This window comes from Lycium barbarum, chromosome 7 (assembly GCF_019175385.1).
Source record: "Lycium barbarum isolate Lr01 chromosome 7, ASM1917538v2, whole genome shotgun sequence".
NCBI classification, from domain to species: Eukaryota; Viridiplantae; Streptophyta; class Magnoliopsida; order Solanales; family Solanaceae; genus Lycium; species Lycium barbarum.
Window position 1 is genome coordinate 123,774,861 of NC_083343.1, and position 20,022 is coordinate 123,794,882.

General features: G+C 37.3%; 1 protein-coding gene across 1 annotated transcript; it reads left to right on the forward strand.

Annotated features, from left to right (window-relative positions):
• Nucleotides 1–1,314: 1,314 nt before the first annotated feature.
• Nucleotides 1,315–14,664, forward strand: LOC132604144 (uncharacterized). The gene is made up of 4 exons (XM_060317501.1): nt 1,315–2,433; nt 2,568–2,640; nt 12,652–12,707; nt 14,292–14,664. Exons 1-2 carry the CDS (start codon nt 1,399–1,401, stop codon nt 2,601–2,603), a joined length of 1,071 nt encoding a protein of 356 aa, XP_060173484.1. The 5' UTR covers nt 1,315–1,398; the 3' UTR covers nt 2,604–2,640; nt 12,652–12,707; nt 14,292–14,664.
• The last annotated feature ends 5,358 nt before the right edge of the window (nt 14,665–20,022 follow it).

Consider the following 20,022-nt stretch of genomic DNA (forward strand, 5'->3'; position numbering starts at 1 on the left):
ACCTCATATTAACAAAATCAAGTAATATAAAAATAAAAATAAATAAAAAAGTGAACCCCACATTAAAAAAAAATAATGTAAAAAAATAGTGCAGACTTTGTATTTGTAGTAAACACTAATATAATAAAGTTTTAGATACGGAGTACAAATTACAATGTTATATTAATCGTGTTTTGAACATAGTATATATATATATATATATATATATATATATATAAATATGAATAAAAAAGTGCAAATTAATAATGTCAAAAAAAAAGTGCACCCCCTATTAAAAAATCAAACAATATTCATGTAATTTTCAATGTATCTCATTAAGTCAATAATGATGAATTCATTATCACGTGCGTGTCAATTCATGAAATTGCTTTTCTTCAAAAGGTTAAGTAGTCAAACCATACAATTTTTTTTTTTTTTTTTTTTTATATTAGCCTTAGATCTAATCTAGATATTAAACTGTTTGTATTTGCTATTCCGCCATGTCATTTATTTGTTATGTTTACTAAAATAAATACACTTAAAATATTTATAGAATTTAATTAATCTTTTATTTTTATTCTTACTCTAATAAATGTGAAAATAAATTAATGTCGTGAAAAAAAAAATATATCAAATGCATATCATATAATGAATAAGGTAAATTAGTCAAATTATAATTCTAATCGATGTTTTCTTAAAAAACCATGCAAAAGACAACATGACAAGTAAAATGAAACCGAGAATATTTACTAAAAATTAAAAAATAGTATTTCTTCGTTTAAATAAAAAATCAATTTCTACTTTGTTTCGTTTTAAACATGTAAAATTAATTTAATAATTTGAATTAGAATTGTCCAAAGCAAAATTTGATAAAAAAATAATAAATATTTTACACCTTTAAATTAATCGAATTAAAATTGAAAGTATCAACTGATGCTTAAATATTGCTATTATTTTATCTCAAAGAGAAGAAAATAGTTTCCTTTTAAACAAGTCTTCTCTTTTAAAAATATTAATAAATTTGCCGATTTTGAGTTCATAGCAAACATTAATATAATAAAATTTTAGATACGGAACACAAACTACAATGTTATATTAATCGTGTTTTGAACATAATATATACTCTCTCTTTATATATATATATTATCACTATTCAAAAATAACTACATACACATAAATGCACTATAATTTAAAATGTCTTCCATTTCTCTTTACTGTATATTGCTACTATTAATATGCTTATTAATTTGGGCCCACAACGGACGACGACGGACGGCCGAAAGGGACAGCAACTGGGCCATATCACTTCGGCCCAAAAGAGACGTTGGAGAGAGATACATACAACTAGTGTATTAAGTTAGGTAGATATGTCTCACTCCCATCAATAGCCGCTTCAATTTCAGTTGAGTTTCAATTTCAATGGCATCCGGATCCGAGGAGGCTTCAAGAGTGATCTATTTCCGCAGTATAGGTGGAGGTTTGCATGAATATTACTGTATTAATTGTGATTTCTTGGCGGAAGAAAGAATTTGTCCGCTTACCAGTTTCACTTATGAACGGGGAACAGGGTGGACGGTTACTGATGATTACATCTACTGCATCGGAGGAATCAGGGAAACAGAGGACCTTGAATACACAGTATCTAAGGAATTGCATAAATTTAATACTAGAAACCCTAATTCTACCTGGGAAATAGTATCTGCTCGAAGGAATCTTCGTTGGTACAAGCCGCTTGTCTTTGCCTTTGGTAGGAGGATCTATGTTATAGGAGGCGATAGGTTTTCGCCCGACTATGAAATAGTCGATGAGGATTGGACACATTTTGGTGAATTTTACGACCTTGACACCCAAACGTGGCACATTCTGTCGTTGGAAGTGGGAGATATCGAAAAGTTTGGTAATTTTGGTACTACTTATGCAGCCCTTATGGATAAAAAAAAAATAGTTTTTTATTCATTTGGTGGAGGTTCTATGTTGTTTTATGATGTTGTTACGGAGGAATTGCGTTACGAGGAACATCATCCCAACTTGGAATTGGGGAAAAAAGGTGTTCGACAAGGGCTCGAAGGTTGTATGTATCTAGATGTTTTATTCCGTGTTGCGAGAAATATGAAGGCGCTTGTATGTTACTCGACATTGTATTGGTTTAGCTGTGATCTGTGCTTATATGGGTATGATTTTTGTAAAGGAAGATGGTTTCAATCAAGAAGTCTTCGAAAAGAACTAAATTGGCCACTTTCCCTTCATATTTCTCAGATACTTGCTATTCCACTATTGTTTGACCTGTATAATGGAACATTTCTAGTGATGGCTGCTCTAGATCGTAAAAAATTGGGAATGGCAATCCTTGCAGTTCGCAAAGAGGAAGACTCTCTAGATGTGTCCGTGCAATCCTCCAAAATTGCACCTGTTGACACTTTAAACCACATCAACCCCGTGGATGGGATGGTTTATGTGAGTGCACTTTGTTATTCATGCTTTACCCCCTTTTATTAGCATATTTTTGTCTGAATTGGTTTGTTCTGTTTCGCTGCTAATAATTCTGATCTCAGGTCTTTCTTTATTCTTTCTTACTCTGTCATGTCCAGGGGCGGAACTACAGGGGTGCATGGGGGTTCAACTGAACCCCCTTCGTCGGAAAAATTACACTGTATATATAAGGTCAATTTGTTTATTTATGTATAACTATTAAGTTTTGAATCCCCTTAACACAATATGAACTCAGCTCAGCGGCTAAAGGGCTTAATGTCTAGCCAATTGTTCCGGGTTTGAGTCATGCTAGAGACATTCTTTTTACCATTTCAAAAGTCTTGGCTTCGCCCTTGGTCATGTCTTATAAGAAATAATCCTTGTTATATGGATGTTTGCGCTTATCATGGTTGTCTACCTTATGAAATTGATCCAGCTACTAGGCGATGGAGGGGGAGGGTCTGCGTGGTTCATTTATATCCTGTAATCTGTATATACATGGAAAAGGCCCCCGGTCTACGACATGGAGGAGTTGTCATTATTGTCCCTTACTTTAGCGAAGCAAATGATTTCCTAAATTCTGTTCATGCGAGGACCATATTGTCCTTGCTCTTGTCCCTCCACTCCTTCCTTTGTGAGAATGGTGGCCTCACAACTCTAAGCCCCCGTTGAATATGTTAACAATATGGCCTCTCTGGTTATCCTGATCCTGAAGTCTCCTGGCTGTCTCCCTGTCTACACCAATTGCCTCGGCTAATAATTCTACGTCAAGACCTCTGAAGGCATTTCCAGATAGAAATTGTACCCTGGTTAAGCGACCATCTTGCTATCCCTGTTGATGTTGTCCTCGTTGTGGGTTTCCAGCTTGAAAACCTTTTTTTATTTATTAACCAGCACTATGGTTCTATAGTATTTTTTGTATGTTCTCTGAACCCAATTTTCTGACATACCTTCGAAGTTTGATTAAGTCTTTTGGCACTGTTACTGCTGCCTCCCAAAACAACAACAACCTCCTCATTTCATTCGTTATAGATCCAGTGAGCAGCTCCCGCAGAATAGGCAATGATGTCACCTAATCTAAGCTGTCCAATCCTCTGATGGCGATCTTGGAACGTTGAACCTGCAGCTCTTTCTTACTGAAATTGCTGGTAGGACCGGAAAGTTTCAGGAAATCGAGAATACATGATGCAATGAAATCCCCGACCTGAACGTTACTCAGTACAAAGCTATAGAAAGTTACAAAAATAGAAGATGGAGAAGTGTCTGAGAAGTATAGCAAAGCTATGAAGGAAGGTAAGTATGCTATCATCAAAGCCCTAGGTGAAGCTCTAGGGGACGCCTAAGGGGGGGATAGAAATGTAAAAACTTGCAATATTGATAGAGAAAAGGCGTAAAGACTTAAATCATGTTAAGTTTATTATAAAATAATTCCAATAATTTTTTATTTGAAATATGTAGATAAAGGAGAGTTGGAGAGACTATTTTAATCGGTTATTGAATTCAAGTCGTATAGATCACTTTATTGCTCCATACATCCGTGCCAGACAAGAACTTCAGCTATGCTCGTGAGATTAGCCTACAAAAGTAAAAGATGCCTTGAAAATATGAGGGTCAGAGCTGTGGAAAGGCATAAGGAAACTTTGGAGCACTTTTGCTCAGAATATTCATTTTGAAGCAGGGAATGGCACTATCATCAGGTTTTGGAAGGACAAGTGGACAGGAAACTCTGCCATGCAGGAAGCATTTCCCACCATTTTCAATCTACCCAGTTTCCGAATGCTGTCATTGCATCTTACAAAGAAGGGGCGAACTGGAATATCATGCTTAAAAGGGATTTGTATGACTGGGAATTCTCTGAGTTGCTAAACCTCCTCTATAGTCTACAGAAAGGCTTCCTTAACCCATGGGCAGTAGACAGACTTAAATGGGGTAAACAAGGAGGTGGCATATATTCTGTAAAGTTGGCTTACCAACTACTGTGCTCCAACAATCCCTTTCTTAGCAACTGGCCTTGGAAACTTATATGGAAAACTAAACTGCTCCCCAAGATCTTTTGTTGCACCTGGGCATGTCTGTATGGGGCTTGCCTTACTTTGAATAATTTGATGAAAAAGAAAATTGAGCTACCCAACAGATGTTATATGTAAAAAAGAACCTGAAAATCCTAGCCATCTTTTTCTACATTGTGAAGTTGCCTCTGATTTGAGGAGCATGTTTATGTGCATTTCTGAACTCAAATGGGTCATTCCTCAATCAATAAGGGAACATATATGTCCCAGTGTTTGTGGAAAGTTGATAAATCCATCAAGAATATCTGGAGAATGATACCTACTTGCATTTTTTGGAGTATTTAGTTAGAGAGGAATAGGAGATGTTTGGATGGGGTCTCAACTCCCATATGCTCTTTAAGGACTAAATGTACTGCTGGTTTATTTAGTTGGTCCAGTTTGACCTCAGTAAATAGTCCAGATCAGTTGCTTTAACTCAGGCTTAGTCAGTTTTAGTATAGAAGCCAGGATTTTTTTTTGCAAGCTTCAATGACATATCTTGTAACTACTGCATCTTCTTGATGCTTTTTCTTTAATGAAATCACTTACTTCATCCCCCCAAAAAAAAAAAAAAAATGAGGGTCAGAAAGCATGTGGTCCATATAATATTCCCACTAAGACTTGGAAATTCCTTGGAGTGATACAACTTACTAAGCTACTCAATTTTATATCGAGTGTGAAGAGGTCAAACGAGTTGACAAGGGAGTACCTGAATTTTCATGTAGTAGAACAATAGAGATGTTTAAAGTTGTCCAAACTATTCTGGTATTAAATCTCTAAGTTAAATGATGAAATGGGGGGAAAGACTCATAGTGCCTAGCTTTGTTATTGAAAGAGATCACTTCGTTGCTTAAATGGGATTTTTTCCTATAGGAGCGTATCATGCTATATACTTGTGGTATCTAGAATATTTAAAAGATTCTAACATATTCTGACAACACAACTACAGAAGTAATCAATTATTTAATTTTGCAGCAAATTAATTCTTTTTGTGGTTTATTAGTTGAAAATGAGACTAGTTATATAATTGAAGTTTCGTTTCAATGGCCTTGTTGAAATTTATATGTTTATGAGGTTTCTGTGAAATATAGACGTAGTCGTATCGAACAATAGTATGCATGCCTTATGCTGAAGATGACCATTGTCATCTAAAACTTCAAAGAAAAATTAGAATGTTAATAGAAATAATAAATTTATCAAGGGAAACATCTTATGAGATAAAAGTGACACTGAAAGGGAATTTGGAGGTGATTGTAATGCCTATGAAGGGTTGAGTGGAATTGGGAAATGTCGAGGATTGAAATGAATTGGGAAAGTGGAAAGAGCTGGTGTTTAGGTGTCTATAACGAAAGGCACGTGGCAGCTTATGAGCTGAAATAACAGGGCACTCAGATTCAGCATTCGATAGTGGAGATTAGATCAATTAGTAAGTGATCCGAAGTCTCAAATTAGTTCAGCAGTTAGATATTAGTTAGCCTAACTAATAAATGGAATCAAACGGAAGGAGCAGATGATTTTTGGATTTCTGGTACAATTCTCTCCTTTTCTCAATTATTCTACTTCTCTTCTTAATCTCTCCTCCTCTTCTTCTTCTTCAATTCTCTTTCTTACGCTTCTTCCCGCCATTGATGATGCAGTGAAGGAGCTCGGTTTGCTATTTCTTTTTCCTAATTCTTAGATTGTAACAGTTGATTACTCAATAAAAATTCCAGATTTCCGTTATATTTGTTCTTAAAATTCCCTAGTCTAGTACAGTGAGAATCCTAACTTATTATGGTTGCTGGAACTTAACACTGAACTTGAGTGGAAAACTTGAGAACAATTTTCTCTATTATTTTATACACTGGGAGATTACTTTATGCCTTTCATCTTTGGGGATGCTGTAACTTTAGGGTTTGCTCTTTAGACTCCTTTTTATTTGTTTTTATCTGTCTCCTTTGGCCAGTCAAGAACTTTCACGTTCAGAAGATGAAAGTCGCGGAAATGCGAATGCTGCGATGGATGTGTGGGCACAGTAGGAGGGATAGAATTAGGAATGTGTTGGGTTGAGGTCCACCCATGTGGGAAAGAAGAAAAGTGGCCGAAAGTGAAAGTTGAGACATCATAACGATGTCGGCCGAAAGTGAAAGTTGAGACATCATAACGATGTCGGCCGAAAGTGAAAGTGGAGACATCATAACGATGTTGGCCGAAAGTAAAAGTAGAGATTTTTTTTTTTTTTTTGCTTGAAATCTCAACTATAAATAGAGGCACTTCTTCTCATTCTAGACACACCAAAAATTGAAGAAGACAACACATCCCAAAGAGAAAAAATCTAAGAGAAATACTCTCAGTGAAAGGCCTAAGTAAGAGAAGTTTTTGAGAGAATTTTTTTTGTAAAAAAATATTCTTGAGTGTAATCGGGATTGGGGTTGTGAGGTTGAGTGTTGTAAACACTTGTAATATTTCTTCTTTAATAAGATCTGCAGCAGCAACGTGGACGTAGCTCTCACATTGAGGGTGAACCACTATAAATCTGTGTGTGCTATTTATTCTTCGCTTACATCACGGCGTAAGTAGGTTTTGTCTAAGGAGGTTGGTATTTAAGTGGTCCAGCTGTGACCCTCCAATCTTTCCTGGGAACCTGCTTACAAGGTCGGATTTGGATTCAAATCGTAACAACTGGTATCAGAGCAACAGGTTGTGTTGTGATTTTAGAAACGATGGGAGGCGAAGATGGTACGACGCACGACATCGGTAAATTCAATGGTACAAATTTTGCGTTCTGGAGAATGCAAATTGAAGATTATTTATATGGAAGAAAGCTTCATGAATCTTTGAGTCCGAAACCAGAGGAGATGAAGCAAGCAGATTGGGATCTCCTCGACAGACAAGTTCTGGGAGTCATTCGGTTGACGCTGTCGAAAAACGTTGCTCACAACGTGGCAAAGGAGAAGACCACCGCAGATATGATGAAGGTATTGTCTGACATGTATGAGAAACCTTCGGCAAATAATAAGGTATTTCTCATGAAGAAACTATTTCATCTAAAGATGATGGAAAATGCTCATGTTGCCGCACACGTAAATGAATTCAATACCATTGTAAATCAATTGTCATCGGTAAAAATTGATTTCGATGATGAAGTGCAAGCTCTAATTTTGTTGGCATCCCTACCAAATAGCTGGGAGCCAATGAGAGCAGCGGTTAGTAATTCTGTCGGCAGTGACAAACTAAAGTTCAACGATGTTAGGGATCGTATCCTTGCTGAGGAGGTGCGCAGGACAGATTCTGGAGAGGCATCGACGAGTTCTGCTTTTAATGTTGAAAACAGAAGCAGAAATTATGACAGAAACTACAACCAAAATAAGGGCAGATCGAAGTCAAGGAATGGCAGGGGTCAATCCAGACCAGGACGAACACTTGAGTGTTGGAACTGTGGAAAACCAGGTCACCTCAAGAAGAACTGCAGGGAGCCAAAGAAGGAGTACAACAAGGGGGCTGGAATCAACGCTACTACGGAAGACATTGGTGGTGCGTTATTGCTATTGGTTGACAGCCCGATAGACTCTTGGGTGCTTGACTCAGGAGCGTCCTTTCATACCACCCCACATCATGATATAATGACAAACTACGTGGCTGGGAATATCGGCAAAGTTTATTTAGCCGATGGAGAGCCGCTAGACGTTGTAGGCACGGGAGACATTAATTTGATGATGTCAAATGGATCCTCGTGGAAGAGTACAAAAGTTAGACATATTCCAAAGCTGATGCGAAATCTAATCTCAGTAGGTCAGCTTGATGATGAGGGATATGATCTCAACTTTGGTAATGGGTCTTGGAAGGTGGCGAAAGGTGCTATGGTAGTTGGCCGAGGAAAGAAGATTGGCACTCTCTACATGACGACTAGCTGCCGTGATACTGTTGCTGTGGTTGACAACACAAAGAAGACAGATTTGTGGCATTGTCGGCTGGGGCATATCAGCCAGAAGGGGATGAAGCTGTTGGTGACAAATGGCTTAATTCCGGAGCTGAAGACGGTGGACCTTCATACGTGTGAGAGCTGTATTCTCGGAAAACAAAAGCGAGTAAGCTTCTCAAATGCAGGCAGGGAGTTGAAGGTCGAGAAGCTGGAATTGGTGCAAACAGACGTGTGGGGACCTACCACTGTCCCCTCTCTTGGAGGATCACACTACTACGTGACCTTCATTGATGATTCAACCAGGAAGGTATGGGTTTACTTTATGAAAAATAAATCCGATGTGTTTAGTGTATTCAAAAGATGGAACGCCATGGTCGAGAATGAAACAAACCTCAAGTTGAAGTGTTTGAGGTCCGACAACGGCGGAGAATACACCGATGGTGATTTCAAACGGTACTGTACCGATAATGGGATCAAGATGATGAAGACTATTCCTGGAACGCCGCAACAAAATGGAATAGCCGAAAGAATGAACCGAACGTTGAACGAGCGTGCTCGGAGTATGAGAATACACTCTGGACTGCCCAAGACATTCTGGGCAGATGCAGTCAATACCGCGACCTTCTTAATTAACTGAGGACCGTCAGTTCCCTTGGATTTCAGAATTCCAGAAGAAGTCTGGAGTGGCAAGAAGGTAAATCTTTCATTTCTGAAAGTGTTCGGCTACTTATCATATGTTCATAATGATGACACGGCTAGAAGCAAGCTTGATCCAAAATCAAAGAAGTGTTACTTTATTGGCTATGGTGACACTGAGCTTGGTTACCGATTTTGCGATGAACAAAATCGGAAGATCATCCGAAGCAGGAATGTTGTCTTCAACGAAGAGGTACTGTACAAAGACAAGTTGCAAAAAAATTCAGAATGTCAGGACAAGGAATCGGAAATAGTCGATTTGAGGGACTTCCCGACACCTGAGCTGCAGCCAGGTACAACCGAGGCAGAGGAACAAACAATCGGAGAAGGTGCTGATGAAAGTGCTGATTCTGAAACAAATAAACAGACGCCAATCACAGAACTGCGTAGATCATCCAGGATCAGGAAGCCGATTCACAGGTACTCTCCATCCCTCAACTACATTCTACTCACTGATAGAGGGGAGCCGAAATGTTATGAAGAAGCAATGCAAGTCGATGAATCGACTAAGTGGGAGCTGGCAATGAAGGATGAGATGGATTCACTATCGGCAAATCATACATGGGAGTTAGCCGAGTTGTCAAAGGATAAGAGGGCATTGCAAAACAAATGGGTTTATCGGATAAAGGAAGAACCCAATGGAAACAAGCGTTATAAAGCAAGGCTGGTTGCAAAGGGATTTCAACAGAAAGAAGGCATCAACTATACGGAGATCTTCTCTCCCGTAGTCAAGATGGTGACTATCAGAACTGTTCTTGGACTGGTAGCAAAGGAAAATCTACATCTGCAACAGATGGACGTGAAAACTGCATTTCTTTACGGTGATCTAGACGAGGAAATCTACATGCGACAGTCGGAGGGATTCAAAGTCAAAGGAAAGGAGAATCTGGTGTGCAAACTTCAAAAGAGTCTGTACGGACTAAAACAGGCTCCAAGACAGTGGTATTTAAAGTTTGACAACTTTATGAAGAAAGTTGATTTTTCAAGGTGCGAGGTAGATCACTGTTGTTACTTCAAGAAATTTGAAGACTCGTACATGATACTGCTACTCTATGTCGACGACATGCTAATCGTAGGAGCAAACCTACAGGAGATTGATCGGTTGAAAAAAGGGTTATCGGAAGAGTTTGCAATGAAGGATTTGGGAGCTGCAAAGCAAATCCTTGGGATGAGAATCGACCGAAGCAAGGAGGGCATCAAACTCTCACAAGAAGAATATGTGAGGAAAGTTATCAAAAGGTTCAACATGCATGATGCCAAGCCAGTCAGCACTCCCTTGGCTGGACACTTTCGGTTGTTAAAGGATCAGTCGTCGAAAACTGAGGATGAGAAGAAGCAGATGGACAAGATACCTTATGCATTTGCAATCGGTAGTCTTATGTATGCAATGATATGTACAAGGCTAGACATTGCATATGCAGTGGGAGTTGTCAGCCGATTTATGAGCAATCCGGGAAAGCAACACTGGGAGGCTGTGAAGTGGATATTCAGATATCTGAAAGGCAGCTCAAGTTCAACTCTGTATTTTTGAAAATCAGAAACTGGATTGCAAGGGTATGTTGATGCTGACAACGGTGGTGATGTTGATAGCAGAAAGAACACATCTGGGTATGTTTACACCTTCGGAGGTACTGCAATCTTTTGGGTTTCCAAGTTGCAAAAGATAGTAGCTCTCTCTAGTTGTGAGGCTGAGTACGTTGCTGTGACGGAGGCCACAAAGGAAATGATATGGCTACAATCTTTTCTTCGAGAATTGGATCAGGACCACGAGGGAAGTGTGCTATATTGTGATAGCCAAAGCGCCATTCATTTGGCAAAGAACCCGGTCTACCATGCTCGAACGAAGCACATACAACTCTGGTACCATTTCATTAGATTAGCTTTGGAAGATGGAACGTTACTGCTTGAGAAGATCGCAGGGAGTCAGAATCCAGCAGACATGCTGACAAAGGCAGTGATGATAGACAAGCTGAAGCTATGCTCAGCTTCAGTTGGCCTGCACGAAGTATGAAACTAGGAAAGAGCTGTTGCATCGATCAAAGTGTGAAGACAAATTAAAATTAGTCTTCAAGTGGGAGAATTGTTAGGTTGAGGTCCACCCATGTGGGAAAGAAGAAAAGTGGCCGAAAGTGAAAGTTGAGACATCATAACGATGTCGGCCGAAAGTGAAAGTGGAGACATCATAACGATGTTGGCCGAAAGTGAAAGTAGAGATTTTTTTTTTTGCTTGAAATCTCAACTATAAATAGAGGCACTTCTTCTCATTCTAGACACACCAAAAATTGAAGAAGACAACACATCCCAAAGAGAGAAAAAATCTAAGAGAAATACTCTCCGTGAAAGGCCTAAGTAAGAGAAGTTTTTGAGAGAATTTTTTTTGTAAAAAAAATTCTTGAGTGTAATTGGGATTGGGGTTGTGAGGTTGAGTGTTGTAAACACTTGTTATATTTCTTCTTTAATAAGATCTGCAGCAGCAACGTGGACGTAGCTCTCATATTGAGGGTGAACCACTATAAATCTGTGTGTGCTATTTATTCTTCGCTTACATCACGGCGTAAGTAGGTTCTGTCTAAGGAGGTTGGTATTTAAGTGGTCCAGCTGTGACCCTCCAATCTTTCCTGGGAACCTGCTTACAAAGGTCGGATTTGGGATTCAAATCCTAACAGAATGAAGATATCCGGGACAAGGTGGGAGTGACATCGGTGGAGGACAAGATGCGAGAAGCGAGGCTGAGATGGTTTGGGCATGTGAAGAGGAGAGACACAGATGCTCCAGTGGGGAGGTGTGAGAGGTTGGCTATGGACGGTTTCAGGAGAGGTAAAGGGAGGCCGAAGAAGTATTGGGGAGAGGTGATTAGACAGGACATGACATAGTTTCAGCTTACAGAGGACATGACCTTAGATAGGAGGTTGTGGAGGACTCAGATTAGGATAGAAGGCTAGGTTGCTTATCCTTTCACCCTAGTAGTTGTAGTTTTGCTCATTCGTTTATTTCCATTTGATTTCTGCTTATATTTGTTGGGCCTTTTTACTCTGATTATCTTATTTATCTATGGTAGCTAATGCTCCTTTCTTTCCGGACTGTTCTATCATGACTTTCTTGCTTTTGTTATTCCTCGTTTTCATATTATTTTTGATATGCTTGTCCCTATATGACTTTTTGTCTTGTTTTCCTCTCTTGAGTCGAGGGTTTTTCGGAAACAGCCGCCCCACCTTTCAAGGTGGGGTTAGGTCTGCATACACTCTACCCTCCCCAGACCCACATTGTGGGATCCTACTGGGCTTGTTGTTTATCCCTCTCATTTGAGAGGGAGCAAAGGGGGACAAAGAAACATAATTCGCCTAGTATAGAGGCAGTTTTCAAATTCCTTGATATTGCTTTGATTTTGGATGTCCTTCTCAAAAGGATGCTTTGACTTTGGTTATGATGTTTTGTTTAAATGGAAAAAGGTAAGTAGTATGAGATTCTCTTCCACCTGTTTCTTCTTTCTTACCAGTTCACCATTTAGTTCATGATGAGTTTCATCGTGCTGATGGCTTTTTACTTTTGTGTTGGAAGGTTTACGAATGAAGGGTCTATGCTTGGAAAAAGAAATTTGCAATGGAGGACTAATGGTAAGATGTTTGTTCGATTATCGTTTTTTGTTTGCTTTTTGTTTGGAGAAATAGTGTTATTTCAGTGGTTTCCCCCTTACCTCGTGATGTTAAAGAGGAAAAGACTTAGATAGTCCATTAAGTAGGGGTAGAGGAATATTTTTATATATATACTACTGATATAACATCCCTTCTGTTGGCAAAAGGACATCTTCGGTCTTAGCCCTAACAGATCGTTTAATACTAGCGGAAGAGGTCCTAAAGCTAACAACGGCAGGTCATTAATTCTTTTATTTTTCTCAGAATTTTATCGCTTCTTCCCTCCCTTTTAAAATATGCCTAGAGTACTTACTCACACATTACCATCTTCCACAAATAAGCTACTACAGGAATGTCCTCTTACTCTTCTTTTCTCTCTATGTTCATCTAACACATAACTTTTACCGTTTACATATGCTATTTATATATAATATACACACAAATAGTTTGTGTGTAGACAGAGATATATGGGTACGGTGGGATAGATTATGTTTCAACAACAACAACCCAGTGAAATCCCACATCTTGGGGTCTGGGGAGGGTAGAATGTACGCAGATCTTACTCCTACCAAGGTAGGATGGCTGTTTCCGAGAGACTCTCGGCTCAATAGAAGCATAAAAATGGAGTCAGATAAGGTTAAAAGATTCAAAACGATATTGTAATGAAGGATAGATTATGTTTCATTTATTATTATTTGTTGTATTTGATTTGATTTGATTGTGTTGCGGCAGTAGTATAAGATGTAGTACTTTTTATCTTGCTGTGAACCTCCATAGCTTGTAATGATTCTCACAATAATTTGATAGTAATTTAAAGAATCAAATACACAGATTAGAAATGTAACTGCGTTCAAGGCTTTAGCAGAGAACCCCAGTTTAATCCTTCGGTTGATTTGTTTGTGGCGTTTAGAAACAAAAAGAGAAGTCTTTTTTAGTTTCCTACAGCAGTTTCACTTTTGTCATGGATCTCAACCATGAACTGACGATATTACTTGGTAAAAAACTACTGAAATTGTTATTCCTATTTGCAAAATGAATTAGTAGTATCATCGTGTTTTAATGAACATATATATTTTTATCTTTTGATTCCAAAATTTGCTGCAATGCCTGCGAGTCCCCGTGACACGAAGTAGTCCCCAGGTCTTTTTCAGTTAGTTATAAAAATCTGTTAAGCGTTAGACTAAAGCTGTCCATTTTTGTAAACATAAGGGATGTTTTATATTCAGTAGTATAGATAAGGGATAAAAATATTCCTCTGCCTATACTGAAGGGACTAGCTAAGTCTTTTCCTCTGAAGTTAAATGTGAAACTACTTCGAAGTGCATCCATTTGAATTGTTGTTATACCTTCGTTTTAGCCATTTTTTGTTATCCTGCTAATTTATTTAAACCAGCACTCAAGATGCCTTTTGCTATCTTGCATTTAGAAGGTTTGTTTTTGTCGGGGGGTACTTGCGGAGTCTTGAAATTGCACTGAGCTTTCTTATTAGTAGTTCGTTAAGTATCTTTTATGCTGCCGTAATATATCTCTGACCTTTCTTTTTTTGTTGCCGGCACTTTGTTTTAGGTTTGACATTGTTCAATTTAACGCGTGCAAGCTTTGTACTTCAGCTGCGTGCATCTGGTCCAATCTGATGGACTTGAAAACGAGTCATCTTAACTTGTTGGGCTTTGATGATGATTTGCTCCACAAATTAAAAAAGTGAGAAAAAAAGAATTTAAAAAAATGTTTCGAAATGATTTCGCAGCAATTTCCTATCAAGATATATTTCTCAGGCATTTCTTTTGGCGGTGCGAGAACTTTGTTTAGGTTGAATTTGTGCAATTTGTAGTTGTACTAGCGTAGTACTTAGGTGGGTGCAACTGGTACAATGTGATAGACTCGTGCCAATCTATGTTTTAGTGTTTCTCCTTGATAAGATAGCATATTTTTGTGTTGACGTAGTCTTTGCCTTCTGGTGACAGTTGGGCTTTTAAACATTCTTTATTTTAAGGGTTGATTTTTTACCTAATTAAATATACGTACGTTGCTTGTGCAAGTGGTAAGGAGGAAAGCAGAAAGTGACAAAGACAATTGGGTAATACAATATTCCTTTCATCTCATAATAAGTGTCACCGTAGTCAAAACACGCATATTAAGAAATCAATAATACAAGGTGAAGTTTATTAAATTATCCCTATATAATAAAAATAAATTATTTTTTCCTTTTGAGTGGAGAATGCACAAGTAGTAATTTTTTGGATATTGAGAATTCAATAATATCAAGTTACTGTGACTTTCAAGAAAAAATTAGTCAATTTATGTCTTGATTTTTTAAGGGGACATTTATATGAGACGGAGGAAGTAGTATATAATTGGGTATTATACTAGAGAAGTACTTGTATATAGTTGACACGTTATAGTAGTAGGTAATGGAATTTTTTTTCGAGGATTTTTAAAATTCAGTTCGTGTATTTTAATATCATCCAGGTCTATAATGGGTCACACCTGGAGAGTGCACTTATCGGTTATCTAGACTTTAAAACATCAATTACAGACTATTTTTCAGGTCTTGGTATTTTATAAGGCGCAAGGACAGGTAAGTAGCCATTCGGTCAAAATATTGACAACAGGGGATCACATAAAATCAAAGACATTGTAGTCAAAGTAAACCGCCACGTTGTCGAGGACACGTCTGAAGAGGAGGCGGGCGCCCTCTAAGTTGACCACCCTACCCGCTAATGGACTTGGGGGGGGGGGGGAGGCGAACGGGATATAATACGATTAAACATTAATTAAAAGTAAAATTACATTGTATGTTAATTGGGGATAACAATGCTATTAAAATTGACTTTTTTTTTTTTAATTCTTATAAAAAATTACTCAAACTTCTCTCTCTCTGTTGGCCTCCCAACATTAAGCATCTGCTTCTCATATCTTTTCTTATTTCCTTTTCTCCATATAACTGTTCTAATTTTTTAAAATACATTTCATACGACTATCATACTTAATTCTAAACACCAAACATGGATGATTTAAGCATACTCTTCTTCTTAGTACTCCACTGTTCATCTAAATTGATTGTAATTTTCTTATTCAAAACGCCATCTAAGCTAGGCAATTTTGGTTGGTTGTGGGTCTTGTGATTATCTTTTCATTTACTTTCTTAAACATAGGCAAGCATCAATTTTGAAAGAAGTATTACATTTGATTATTGCATCATGTCAATTCCTTTGATATGTAACCATTAAGTCGATATTCTCTTTAGTGTGGTTGACTGAAAATTTGAAGAATAGAAGTACATCATTGAAGTCCGTTTAAAGCTTCGATTTCGGAAATTGGATTTTTGGAGTTTGTTAGTTGTTTGGATTGGATATTTTTCCAATTGATTGGAAACATCAATAGGATTTCGAAATTTAAATTTGAAGTTATTTGAAATTGATTCGAGCTAGATTTGATTTAAATTTCGGAATAATTGCAAGGAAGAAGACGGAGTCCGTTTTTGTATAATAGTGTATAATAGTGTATATGAAACGTATATGTTGATATAAGTGTTTGTATATGTTGGTATTAAGAATCTGAATATGTTTGTATTTTTTTGGTATAATTTTGTACATTGCTGTTTTGGGGTGACAACACATCACAGTACTCCTTCAGTGAACGAAAATACTTTTTTGCAGTGTACCTGATTGTATATACTATGATATTTAAAAGTGATTGTTTTGTATAATTCTGATTGTATATGTTTGCCCTTTGTGTGATGTCTTTGTTTCTTTTAGCCCAACTGGCAATTAAGATAGGAATATGAAAGTTTTAGTTATTTTATATGGGTCATTTGCAGGATTGTCCTTTGTTGGGGGTGGTCTTTAATTTTTGCCCCTCAAAACGGTGGTCTTTAAATTTTGTCCTTAAGACAGAATTTGCATGGGTATAATTTTGTATTAAGGCAGAGTTTTGCAACTTTACCTTGCATTTTTTTTTACTGAGCTGGGGTTCGAACCTACAACCTCGGGGTATTAGACAAAGGGTAAAACTTAAAAAACACCAATTTGAAGGGCAAAAATTAAAGACCACCCCCAATGAAGGGCAATCCGCGCAAAAATAATAATAAAAAAGCTTTATATCAGATATGGGCCTATTGTGTTTTTGGGTCAAAGTTTTGTAATGTAAATTTTGGGCTATTTTCTTACAATATAAGTGATCAAATTGTATATTTATGAAATTTTTCCTTAATTAAACTCATATATACACTTTTCATACAATTTGTACACATTATAGACATTTATTTTTCTGTCTTATTTGTGTATAATAAATATATATTATATACACACTAATTATACACATACTATACATGTTTTGGGGATATTTGTTTAAGGAACACGGAACACTTGCTTGTTGAAAAGAATGAATGTTTGCTGGAAAACACAGATCTGGAAGCAAAGTTTTGTGGTTCTTCAAACGGACATCGTTCCAATTTAATGGATGTTTGCCAAAAACGCCAATCCGATCGGATGCCGAAGCAAAGTTTTGTGGTTTTCCAGAGGGACATCATTCCAATGACATTAAAACAAACAGATGCAATGAAACACATAGGAAAGTACAAAAAAACCGCAAAACAAGGGATCATTTGGAGAAGTGAAGCTCATTGGTTTCAATGGATATTGATCGGAAAATGCAGCTCCGTAAATGAGCTATCTCACCGGCGTTATTGGTTACGCAACAACGAGGGAGAAGGGACAGTGACTGTAGCGTTGTGTGGGCCTTGCCAGATTTAGGCGGTTCGTCGGAGTAGAGGCATTGTGAGCAGTGGCGGAGTCAGGATTTTAACAAAGGGAGTTCAAAAATATAAAGAAACCGACAAACGAAGAAGCCAAGGGGTTTCAACGCCTACTATATGTACATAAAAAATAATTTTCACTTTGTATATATAGTGTAATTTTTCGTCGAATAGGATTCGGATGAACTTCTTTGGCCCTTACTGGCTCCTGATCGTGAGGACGGCCTTAGAGAGATGAAGGGAGCCTGACTCTTTAGGGACAGTGACAGAGAAAAAATTTGATGATCTTATTTTTTGCGATAAATAGGTTATAACTTGTCTTTATTTTGGGCATAAGGTATATTTCGAGTTAATAGCTTAAAATTGAGCCATTTCTTTTTGTTGGCAGCCATACCGTCGCCTTTTCCCAACTTATAACGGGTTTTATTGCGAGAAAATTCTTTTTAGACCATTAAAAAATGAATTAGCTTCTTTACAATTTTTTATCGGATCTCTCTAAATAGACTAACTTCGGTACGTTCGTGTTACAACAGATGAGGTCAAAATTCTTCACAGAATCAGTTTATTTAAGTTAAATTCAACAATAATACTTGGAAAGTACATCAAGATTGTACCTGACTCAAATAGCAGACATCCTAATTTAGAGAAAGGATGCGCAAGGCTGAGGGCAATGCGTTCCAAACCTCTATAGCATGAGACCATGAGTATCAAACTTTAATGAAAATCAGTGTATCATCTTAAATCATTTTAGAGTGGGAACGAGTACGATTTGATAAGTGAATTAATGCAATGGAAATTAGAAAGTGTAAAAAATAACTTCTAAAGAAAGATATATTATCCAACTCTTTTCAAATTTACCAAATGTAGTAAAAATATCTAATAGATATGCACAACCTGTACATTGATTTGTATATTTATAGTATATTACATGTATATTTAAGTATAGATATACACAACCTATACATTTGCCGGTTATTTTTTAAACTAGATCACCCCAAGGAATTGGGCTGTAATTATCCTTTATAGTAGTTGTTGTAAGCTGAGCGTCCACCAAACAGTATATGTTGAGACCTGGTTGTCTATCAATTCCGTTAGATAGTGTAGTAAGTAGATAACACAGGATTTTACCGTGGAAAACTCATTGCTCAAGAGATTAAAAACCACGACCTACCACGTAAGATTTCACTTCACTACACTGAGCAACTTCATATTATAACCTCTTGCAATTTAGGAATTTAACTCACATAAATCCCTCACCCTTACGATACAGTTATTGTAAGCTACAGCTCTTGACTACCCTTCGCCAAGCACACAACCACGTTTGACTAACTCTAGCCAAACCAACTAATACACTTGACTAACTCTAGACAAGAGTATCACTCAAAATCTACAGACAACTTCTGAGAATTCAAGATACCTACAAACAGCTTCTTAAAAGAGAAGAGTAGGTTTACAGTTTAAAGAACAAACGAACAAAGACTCACAACAACCTAAAGAACATAGACAATAATCTGTTGTCTGGATCAGGTTATTCAGCTTGTAAGAGGTTTTGTTCTTTAGAGCACTTGAGAACTTGTGGAGGTAAGAATTTGCACAAGATTGTTTAGGTTTTCAAGTGATGCCCAATATGTTGGAACAAGTTGTATATATATTGGGGAACATGTGGGTGAAATAGAGACCACTCATCTCATGTTTGACTTAAAGCATGGGCCGCAACATTGCTGTACAATTGTGCAGTTGGCAGTGCAGCTTTACAGTTGTTGCTGCTAATTGTACACCGTACAAAGAGAGCAGATCGCGAACTAGGTCTCTCTCTGTTTCTCCAGCAGTTTGACAATCATCAAAACATGGAATGTACTTTGTCTTACCAGTAGTATGAGATCTTTTGCTATTTGTTTGTTGATTAAAGATTTTAATTTGCTGTTGATTAAAGCTTTTAATTTGCACTTGTGTAATTATTGTAGCTTTTGAAGGGACAAGCTTACTCAACTTAGATCCAACAAGAATTGGACATAGCAGGTGTCATTTCCAATCTTTTTCCTCAGTAAAACAAGTTTTTTTTTAGCAAATCCAGTAGTCTTTTTCTTTTCTTTCCAATTTAAACAAGTTTGGGGTTGGGAGAGTTGAATTCTATAAGAAGCTCTCTTAATTTCTCTGACAGGATTATTGCAGTTTGTTCAAACAAGAAATTCCATGTGTATATAGAAGCCATTCATAGGGTTAGCAGCTTTGAAGATCAATTATAGCTCTTTTGCAAATATGTAAAAAGAAATGATCAAAATAGTCCTTTAACGCATAGGGGTTTGATTATTTTGGTCCTCATTGTATAATTCTTTAACATAAATGGTCCTCAATAGTCAATATATGTAAAAAGTGGACACTTTTGGTCTACTACCCTACCTATAATGAAAGATGCCAAAAAATTTGTTAAGTTTAACCGGCCATTAAATGAACTCTGAATTTTAGCCAAAAAGAAAAAAAGTTACATTATTGATCACTCGCTAGAAATTATTACAGCCGTAAGCGAAATATACAAAAAAT